The sequence below is a fragment of the Lactuca virosa genome, chromosome 3 (assembly GCF_052849685.1).
Source record: "Lactuca virosa cultivar CGN04683 chromosome 3, Lactuca_virosa_CGN04683_v6, whole genome shotgun sequence".
In the NCBI taxonomy this organism is placed as follows: domain Eukaryota; kingdom Viridiplantae; phylum Streptophyta; class Magnoliopsida; order Asterales; family Asteraceae; genus Lactuca; species Lactuca virosa.
The window spans coordinates 94,037,434-94,048,729 of NC_136428.1; the positions used below are offsets into that span (position 1 = coordinate 94,037,434).

Consider the following 11,296-nt stretch of genomic DNA (forward strand, 5'->3'; position numbering starts at 1 on the left):
TGGTGACAAATTCAGTCCCTACTACCTGAAAAGACCAAATTACCCTCACATTAACGGACAAAAAACAACCAACATGCTACTTTACTTTACAAAGTTATGAAATATTTTAACAGTAAAGTGACACCTTTTTTTGTCAATTTTGGTCCTCCAACTTACAATATTGACCCTTCATCTTTATGCTTTTGTTCACAAACAACCCTTTCACTTTGGTTTGAATTTTTCATAACCCTCGCCTTTTATTACATATTATTAGTATTTAGTCTTTTGGCAGAAATGGTCCCTCATCATTATTATTATTGTTAGACAAAATTACACGATTGGTCCCTGTGGTTTACCAGATTTAACATTCTCTTTTTGGTTTTAAATTAATGTTTTATTTATTAGAAAATATCCACCCAATACCATAAACCCACCTACCATCTGCCATTACCACCACCACCACCACCGCCAAAATTACATAAATGGTCCATATGGTTTACCCATGGTGACAAATTCAGTCCTTACTACCTGAAAAGACCAAATTACCCTCACATTAACAGACAAAAAGCAACCAACATGCTACTTTACTTTACAAAGCAATACCTCCGACCCGGCAACGCCGGGAATCTTTTCTAGTTTAGATTAAATTTGTTATTTCCTCTCAATATAAAACATAAAGTAAATTAAATGTCAAGAAAAAAACACGAAAACGCTACGAATCGTGCCTCGTTGGCCAAAACCACAATGCACACTTCTTCTCCTGATGACGCCTGTCGGGCGCACTATGTTGACCGAAACTACTGGCCGCTCGATGTTTTCCAAAACTAAAAATTAAAAAGAAAACAAATCTCCACGCCAAACACGAATAAACCCTTTTTGTTCTCTCACAACAGTCCCTTTCATCCTCCATTTATACTACTACTCCAACAGGCAGAAAGCGTAGAAGCAACACAGCCGAATCCAGGAGGTGTGCTTTTTGCTTTTGCTGGGTGAGTGGTTTTTTACTTCCGAGTTCTTCTGTTTCTTCTGTTTCATGTCTTTAATTTTCAACCATTGTTGCTCGGTTTAATTTGTTCGTCAATTTCTACTGTATGATTTGTTGTTTTGATGAAGCTGAAGTGATTTTGGTTTTCGATTTTCGTTGGATCTGCTCTCTGCTTGCCATATTCATCCGTTTTTTTGCCTTTGTTTCAGTTATTAATGTACTTGAGATGTAAATCTGAGATGTAATCCGAACACCAAATTTGACTCCACCGTTTCCCGATTATGTCTCTTGAATATGTGTCCGAAGTAGTACTGAGTTGTTGTAATTTGTAAAAAACACTTTTAGGTTTTGCGAGCACGAAATCAAGATGTTTTAGGTTTTAAATCTGTGCTCATATCTTCAGTTTGAAATGGATTTTTGTCTGGTTCCATCCTCTAAGAATGGGATCGGAGTCCTTAACATGCTCTTGATGGCTTAGGTCAGATGGATCCCATTGTTTGAGTCGTAGAATAGGAATCCCCAAGTTGATTTTATAAATTATTTCTACTATTTAGCGATGAAGTTTTAGTTCCCAAATATACCAAATCCCAAATTCTACACCATTTTTAGCACCAATTTACTCCAACCCAACACCATTTGTCACACCAAAATAGTGTAAAGGAATAGTATAACAACAATTTGGTGTTAAACTTTCACATGTGCAATTTGGTCGTTGTATGTATTGCTAGTTAATTTAATTGTATAATTATACTTTACATGTAATATGATGTTGTATATTAAATTGTTATTAATTAATTGTATAGATTAAATTTGATAGTTGTATACAAATAGTTTATTCGGTTATAGTTGTTTAATAATATAATTTATAAAGTTGTTCTAACAAAAAGGTGCAAGACAGATTTGTAAAATCGTAATAAAATAAGGGGTATTTTTGAAAATCTATAAGGAATATATACCTGGAATATTCTTTTGGTGTAGAAAATGATTGAATGTGTAATGGTTTGGAGATGAATCACCTTTTGTACCAAATATTACACCATTTTGGTACAAAAAAATGGTGCGATGGGTTTGAGATAATCTAGGAACTTTGAATTTGATTTATAAAGTATTAATGTGTTTTTGACATTTTGGAAACAGATAAATCCATTTGCTTGGTTTAAGTAGATTAACCATGTCGAACATAGACATTGAGGGGATCTTGAAGGACCTTCCTAATGATGGGCGTATTCCAAAAACAAAGATTGTATGCACACTGGGACCCGCTTCTCGGTCAGTAGTCATGTGTGAGAAACTACTTCGGGCAGGGATGAATGTTGCCCGGTTCAACTTCTCACATGGGACCCACGAGTATCATCAGGAGACATTGGATAATCTTCGAATTGCCATGCAAAATACTCAGATCTTGTGTGCAGTGATGCTTGATACCAAGGTATAAGTTTTATGCTCTTTGTTTATATGCATCAAGGATCAAGATTTTCTTTTTGTTCTTGTGTTGTTTTATTTTTATTTATTAAAGTTCGTAGGGACATGACTTAATCCTGTTATATGTAGAGTTTCTTTTTTGACTTGATGCAAAAAGAATACTCAATAAGTGCTTTCTCCATTAAGTCCTTTAAGTTCTAATTTTTTCAGATTTGCCCTTGTTTATTTTTTCTTTAAACACCAAGTTTCAGTTTTGTTCCAATGATGTGAAAGTTTTGAAACACTACATGGAAAATGTCATTAACTGATAAAACCAAGTTTCACAATTGTTCCATTGTTGTGTTAGTAGTGATATAGATGCTGTGTTGTGGTTATTTATTACTGATATTTTGTTGTATGTAAATAAATAGTGTTACATTTTCCATGTTCCTTTTTCTATTCTATCTTTGAAAATATTTTCATTTGTCAAAAAATCTTTTTTGTAGTTACAAATTGACTTCAAGTTTCGATGTGGGATTTAAATTAAATAGCTTTTCAAATAAATAAAAATCAATTCATTTTAGGCAATGTCATTACAAACATGAATATCAGACATCAGTACAGCAAAATTTTCATTATAAAATAGAATTTCACAACAATGCAACAGTTGTGAAACTTTTGTTATTTTAATGTTTCAACACTTTCACAACACTGAAACTTGGTTACTGTTTATTGAAATTGCTTCAATAGACATGCCATGTCATCCATCCACATCATTTCCATGTCATAAAAAATACAACACTTCATAACAATAGAACAAAACGCTACAAAATTTCATAAAAAATGGGACAAAATTGGAATTTGAGAGGTTAAACCCCTCAAGAAAAAGTGAGGTACTTAGGTGGAACAAATGTGAAACTTGTTTATTATTTTGTGACATTCTCCCAATATTTTTAAGACAATACTATTTAAAATCCATTACTTTTTATATTGTATTGATTACAAAGTTCACCTGACTTAATGTATTAAAACACTAATCATTTACCTATTTTCCTTTCTTCTTTTTTCTCCCATCACCTCTAACGTTTAAATTAATCAATATTGTTATCATTGATAAATGTTGTGATATTTAATTTAAAAAATCAGCATCTTTTTCTTGGAACTAATCTTGAATCCCTTGTTTTTCTTCCAGGGTCCCGAGATTCGAACTGGATTCTTAAAGAATGAGAAGCCCGTTCAACTAAAGGAAGGTCGTGAAATCACTATAAGCACAGATTACACCATTAAAGGAGACGAAGAAACCATATCCATGAGCTACAAGAAACTCCCAGTCGACTTAAAGCCAGGAAACACAATCTTATGTGCAGATGGAACCATCACCCTAACAGTCATATCCTGTGATCCCGCATCTGGAACCGTTAGATGTCGATGCGAGAACACCGCCATGTTAGGTGAGAGAAAAAACGTAAATCTCCCCGGTGTAGTAGTCGATCTCCCAACACTAACTGAAAAAGATCAAGAAGATATCCTCCAATGGGGTGTCCCCAACAACATCGACATGATTGCACTTTCCTTCGTGCGAAAAGGATCCGATCTTGTCAATGTCCGCAAAGTCCTGGGCCCACATGCTAAAAACATTCAGTTGATGTCAAAAGTTGAAAACCAAGAAGGAGTGGTAAACTTTGATGAAATCCTCCGTGAAACCGATTCCTTCATGGTTGCCCGAGGTGACCTTGGAATGGAAATCCCAGTTGAAAAAATCTTCTTAGCCCAAAAAATGATGATCTACAAATGTAACCTAGCAGGAAAACCCGTAGTAACCGCAACCCAAATGCTCGAGTCCATGATCAAATCCCCTCGCCCGACCCGTGCCGAAGCCACCGACGTCGCCAACGCGGTTCTCGACGGGACCGACTGCGTGATGCTCAGCGGTGAATCCGCCGCCGGCGCGTACCCCGAGATCGCGGTCAAAACCATGGCCCGCATCTGCATCGAAGCCGAATCATCTCTCGACTACTCACTCATCTTCAAGGAAATGATAAAGTCAACCCCGTTACCCATGAGTCCTCTGGAGTCGCTTGCATCGTCTGCGGTTCGAACTGCGAACAAAGCGAAGGCGAAGTTGATCGTGGTGTTGACGCGTGGTGGGACCACGGCTAAGTTGGTGGCCAAGTATAGGCCTGCGGTTCCGATTTTGTCGGTTGTGGTCCCGGTGCTTTCGACGGACTCGTTTGATTGGACGTGTAGCGATGAGACGCCAGCTAGGCATAGTTTGGTTTACCGGGGGTTGATCCCGCTTTTGGCTGAGGGGTCCGCTAAGGCGACTGATGCGGAGTCGACCGAGGTGATTTTGGAGGCGGCTTTGAAGTCGGCGAGTGCTAAAGGGTTGTGTAAGAAGGGTGATGCGGTGGTGGCGCTTCATCGGATTGGTGCTGCTTCTGTTATCAAGATCTGTATTGTTAAGTAATGGTCGTGGTTGTTGGTTAGGAAGTTACTTTTGTTGGAAAATCGGATGGTTTTTGTTGTTAAGGATGTTTTGAGTTTGTGATTTGGATCGTATGTGACCAAATAGACCTGTTTGAATAAAAACTCTTGAGAATTTTTTGTATTACAATCATGCACAGGGTTTGGGCCTGAAAATGGTTTCGGGCTTGTGCTAGGTCTGACTAAATAGGTTTGGGCCCTATAATTAGTTCACCTGTCTAGACCAGTTTGGTCTTGCAGCGGTTTGGGTCTAGGTTTTTGAGGTTGGGTTTCGGTTTCTTTTTGGTTTTTTCACAAAGAAATTGTAAATTTTCAAATAATTAACTGCAGAAATGGTCCTTGTGGTTTTGGTAATTTCTTTTGGTAATTTCTTTGCATAAGGTCTAAAAAATAGTTTATTAGCAAAAAGGTATTTATTTGGTGGTTTATTTGCGATTTTGGTTTCTATTTCGTTAACTTTTAACATTTGACTGTTAATTTTTTTAAAATGACAATTTTATCCTTATGTATTATTTCTGCAGTTGTCTTTTTTTACCAAACTATAATGACTATTTTTTTAATTCTTTCTTTTTATTTTATTGAATTATTATACATTAATTCTTTTTCTTTTTAATTTTTAATTTAATTGAATTATAATACATTAAATTTTTTTAATTTCATTTTTATTGGATTAATTTTTTCATTTGATTATTATTTATTATTTTATTTTATTTTTAATTTATAATATTTATATTTTAATAAATATTACATTTTTATATTATTAATTTCTTTTATGATTATTTTTTATTTTCTTTTTTATTAGATTAATTATTTTTTATTGGCTTATTAATTTATTTTTCATGCGTAATATTAAATTTTTTTAATTTTTTTGGTTCAACCACAAAGTCGTCGAAATACGCAAAAGCACCGCATCCCATCATTGAAAATTGTCAGGGCCACCGCCAATCACCTTCATTGAAGGTCCGACGGAAACACTACCTGTCTGTTCCACCCACCGTTGCCAGTAACCACCGGTGGCAACCTCTTCACATTCCATCAGAATCTTATAGAGTCAACTGTTTTCCATTACAACCACCATTATTTGAACCACCAGGAGGTCCGATCCAAACACCTCTACCACTTTGTTGCTATCTATCACCTTGCATTGCCGCATTATCTTGCCAAAAATCGACGATCGTTGCCAATAATCAGTCATTCTCGACCAAAACTACACCAATCAACTATCCACACAATGTGCAATCAAAAACTTCATAATATTTACTATATGTTTTTTATTTAGAGAAATCTAAATATATGTGAAAAATACCACCAAAGTTTATTATGCAAAATGGTTTTTTCCATGTGTTTTTATTTAATTTAACCGGTTGAACCGGGTTTTTGTAAAAACCGACCAGTTCAGAAATAGACATAAAACCGGTGATAGTTGAGTCACTCATTTCCTTAGTTCCCGGTCCAACCGGTTTGACCAAACGATTCAAATCGATTTTTAAAGCATTAGAAACATGCTCCAGTCGGCTATTCATTATTGACACCACCGTCAATGGTGACAATGTTAGATCTAGGGGTTTCAAACCATCAGATCCACCTCTAGATCTTTTCAGGTAGTGCAGGTTCGATGCTTCGATGTTATAAGGTTGTGCATGCGTTGTGTAAGACAATAAATGGAGGAACTGACCAGGTAGTATGATGCAATGACGCAAGCTAGTAAAAGGCAACGAATGGAGGAACTGATCGGGGGTGTTTGGGTTAGACCTCCCGGTGGTTCGAACAGTGATGGTTCTAGTGGAAAATGATCGACTTAGTGACAAATATAAATGATTCTGACGGATTGTAAAGAACTTGTCGCATGTGGCTACTGGCCGGCGGCGTTGGGTAAAATAGGTTGGTAATGTTTCCGTCGGACCTCCAATGAAGGTGATTGGCGGTGGTCCCGACGATTCTCGACGATTGGATGCGATGTTTTTGCATATTCCGACGACTTTGTGGTAGAACCAATAAAATTACAAAGAATTAATATTATATATTAAAAATAAATTAATAGTCCAATAAAATAATATTTATTATATATAAAAAATAATAAATTAAATGTAATAATCCAATAAAAATAATTAATTTAATAAAATAGAAATTAAAAAAAATAATCCAATAAAAAATAAAAAATAATTACTTAACAAAAATTAATAATATAACAATGAAATATTTATTAATATATAAATATTATATATTCAAAATAAAATTAATTAATATATACTAATCAAATAAAAAATAATCCAATAAAAATGAAATTAAAAAAAATTAATTTATAATAATTTAATAAAATAAAAAAGAAGAAGAATTAATATATAATAATTCAATAAAATTAAAAAGAAGAGTTGTAGAAACGGTCATTGTAATTCGGTAAAAAGAGACAATTACAAAAATGGTATCTGAGGGTAAAATTAACGGACCAAAACCACAACTAAACAACTAAAAAAGTTAACAACCAAGTGTTAAAATTAACGGACCAAAACCACAACTAAACCACTAAATAATGACAGTTTTTTGCTAATAAACGTTTTTTTGGACCTTACCCAAATAAATCGACAAATCACATGGACCATTTCTGCAATTTTGTCTATTCTATATTTAGTGATAATAAGATTATGGATGCGTTTAACAAAAACGAGTTGGTAGCCGATTGTTGTAACTTTGTTTGTATAGAAATACTCGACAAAAATAACTTTCACATTTTTATGATGTAACTAGATTAAAAACCAAAAGCTGAAATTTCTCAAAACCTAGTTGAAGTTGGCTGCTCTGGTATTGGGCACCCTATGTACAGTTTATTATTTTTTCTCATTAATTTTTACAAAATTTAGAGATGAAACTAAACACTGTAATTGCAAAAATAAGAAAATAGGGTAAACCAATTGACTGTCGGCGGAATGGAATGCGCAACTAGATCATTGTTTTTTGCATTTTCGGCACTAATCACGTTAATGTAAAACCATTTTATCAAATGAAATGGACAGATGTGATTTGTTTTTACGTTTCTTGTTGATAAGAAAACTCCCGCTTTAAGTCGATTAAAAGTGGTCCTACACAACTAAGACAATATACGATCCGTTCCCGTATAAGTAAATTTGGGAAAGTAAATGAAAATCTTAAATATCGAACAATCGGAATTGAAATAAAATAGTAAATTACTTATAGAATATTTCTTTAAATAAAAAATGAATTTGAAAATGGTTGAGATCTGGATCTAGCGGTTTGGATCGTGGGAAATTCAGAACTTCACATGAATACATCCTTTGCACGACCTTTGAGGCTTTCAACCTTTGACTTTCTTTCCAGAGAATGCGTTTGGTAGTAAAGCTGAGAGAAAGATATAGTTTGGATTATTTGTGTGATCTCTCTTAAAAAATCAATTAAGAAGTTAAAAATAACCCTAAATTATACTATTAAATTATGTTTGTCAAAAACTAGTTACAACTATTTTAATATTATTTATTTGTTTTTTAATCATATTTATAGGACAAATAATGTCAGTTCTTAGTTGTAATTCATAAAAAAATTTCATCTGTTCCTAATAATGTGGAATTTATAGATATTCAATTAAGAATAAATATGATTCATTACATTATATATCTTTTTGACCGTTTTGTTTATTTTGAATTAAATAAATATATTTGTTAAACCTCATTTACCATACCATGTTTAGTAACGATTACTAAAATATTAATTTTCTTCTAATCTACTTACACAATTAATACTACCAACCGATCTCAATTTTTTTTACCATTTATGAACCTAAAAACTAAAATTATATTATACATGAAAGTTTCAGATATATATACAATAAATATATTAATATTATATTTTATTTATAAGAACCAATAAATTTTGATATACTTTTTTATAATTTTTTTAATAAATATATTATCTATAAAATAGTTATTTAAAAAGGAAAAAAAAAACATATCCATCTATGAAACGTGTCCGATCTAGGTTATGCTTTTTTATTGCCACCCAACCTCTTTTTACTTGGATTGTATGTAATCTTGTATTTTTTTTTTAATGTCCATTATATTGACTACCGGTTGCAATTTACTATCGATACACATGATTTTAGGGGAGTGAGAACAAAAAACACAATAGCAACATAAATATATAAAAATAAATATATAAAGTATTACAAATATCAGTAACACAAACAATACCTTAATTAAATTTCTAAAGAATTTACACATGAGTTTGGCTAAAAAAAAAATTACTCAAACACCTGAAACATGCTTGAGTTGAGCTTCACAAGGAAAGTATATATCACATCCTACTCAAAAACATGATGTGGAATATTATTAATAAAATGAAAAGGCTTTTTTTTTTTTTACATCATAACCAATTTAAATCACAATCTTGGATTTGTTACCATGGCCACAGTTGGAGTATGGACCACCCAAACGGTCATTCATAGAAAGAAAACCGTTAGGATGATGATTTGCTTGAGTTTTTTTAAACATATTTTTGCTATCAAATTGAAAATAATTAGATCTTTGGTATATGATAACATTTGAGTATTTCAAGAAACTTGAAAATTCTCAAGTATCACTTCAAAATATAATCGAAAAAGATTGAATGATTATATGTAACTAAATGTTCGATGTATCAAACAACAAATGAAGCTTTTATTTTTTTACTAAAATTAGCTCCAAAATATGTCCAAAACAGGGGAAATAAAACTAGAACATCAGAATTTCTATTCTATTCAAGCAGGATAATCAAATGGCAGCGGCGAAACCACCGAAGGATCTGATAAATTCCGGTGAACAAACCCGTAATTTCGGAGCACCTGGTTATCAGCAAAGTTCAAAGCCATGTTCATGGATTTCCGACAACTTGCTCCGGTGAACAACGGGTTATGTTTCCCATTACACGGCTGACACCCGGCGAAATGAGTCACAAACGGCCGCCTCCAGCTCCCAAACTCATTCCCGGCGTCTTTCAACGACGGCTCTCGTAACACACCGTACCGCTCACTCACCTTCTCCGCGTGTCGCCGTCGTAACATCGCCGCCGTCGTTTCAATCTCCAGATACCTCTCTGTTATGTTCTTCAATGTATCGACAATCAGAACCCAGTACCCTTCGAGATAATATCCAGTCTCGATCAGCATCTTCTTTCCATACCATTGTTGGTGTTCCTTCAGGAGCAAGTACGCCATCGCTGTCTGGTCATCGGATTCATGCTTGAACACATCCATCAAAATTCCAGCCCATTTATCAAAATTAGGAGATTGGGGTCCCATGTCGGCCCATGAATCCAAGAAATCGAGTGACCATTGACAATTTCTGATCAGAAACGATCCTGCGTTCAACCCTAACCAGCTTTTCTTCTGGTAAACCTCTTTCGGCCATCCATGGACGACGAAGTTATAATCTTTGTACCGATGTAACGGAAGCTTGTATTCCATGTCGGTGAACACAGCATCTTCATCGAGCCACCAGATCCATTCGGCTTCCGGATGAGCAACCATCGCCGCCCGAACCGCCGGAATCTTTGCCCAGCAGGAGTGCATATTGGGGTCGAGTAACACATTGTTGTAAAAGATATCGTAGCCATGGATTCGACAGTAATCGACTTTGTTCCTGTAAAATCTCAACAAGAAATGGTCTCCGGTGGGGCTTTTGCATGGCGTAGATCGTGACCCAGTCACGATAAAGACTCGCTCCTGTGACCTGGGCTCAAAAGAGGGGTGGAGTTGGAGCCATGTTCGCCTTTTTCGGTCCCAATTTGTTATGGGTTTGTCGATGGTGTAGCCGAAACTTGGGTCATCGTAGAAGGTGGCGATAGGTGGGTCGAACTGGAGGTTGAAGGCGGGGTCGTGTTGGTTACAGTTGCAGGAATTGGGTTTGGATTGAGAGAAAATGGCGATGGAATCAAGAGCTGAGAAGAAAAAGAAGGCCCAGAGAAGCAACAGTGATGAGACAGCTCCGGCGAGGAAGACGGAAGGCCGGTCAAAAATGCGAATCGCCGGCTTTCGCCAGCCAGTGTGTGGGAATGCCACCATGGATACTGATAACTATGAACTTTTTTTATGTAATGATGCTTAAATACCATGCGAATTTCACACAAAAGATATTAACTAAATTTTACTTTAAATATCAATTCTCTACCTAACAGAAATATAGTATTTTAAAAAATATACATTATATGAAATTAAAAAACCAGTTACTTATTTGATTATTTGATTATGTTGAAATATTTAAAATATATTTGCCTTATTCAATACCCCTCTCTCTCTCTCTCATATATATAATAATTTTTATATCAATTTAATATAAAATATTATAATCATTTAGAAAATATATGATAAAATAGTCATCTACTAAAATCATATAATCAAATCGTTTCTATTATAGAATACATATGAAAAAAATAATAATATAGTTTTTAGTTTATGTTTATATT

General features: G+C 34.4%; 1 protein-coding gene and 1 pseudogene across 1 annotated transcript; one reads left to right on the forward strand and one right to left on the reverse strand.

The window, feature by feature from the left end:
• Window positions 1-810: 810 nt before the first annotated feature.
• LOC145166215 (pyruvate kinase, cytosolic isozyme) lies at window positions 811-4,973 on the forward strand. Its single transcript, XM_079085161.1, has 3 exons — window positions 811-968; window positions 2,102-2,393; window positions 3,558-4,973. Exons 2-3 carry the CDS (start codon window positions 2,136-2,138, stop codon window positions 4,830-4,832), a joined length of 1,533 nt encoding a protein of 510 aa, XP_078941287.1. The 5' UTR covers window positions 811-968; window positions 2,102-2,135; the 3' UTR covers window positions 4,833-4,973.
• A 4,518-nt stretch (window positions 4,974-9,491) lies between these two features.
• On the reverse strand, window positions 9,492-10,928 carry LOC145166216 (glycosyltransferase 6 pseudogene; annotated as a pseudogene).
• Window positions 10,929-11,296: the final 368 nt, after the last annotated feature.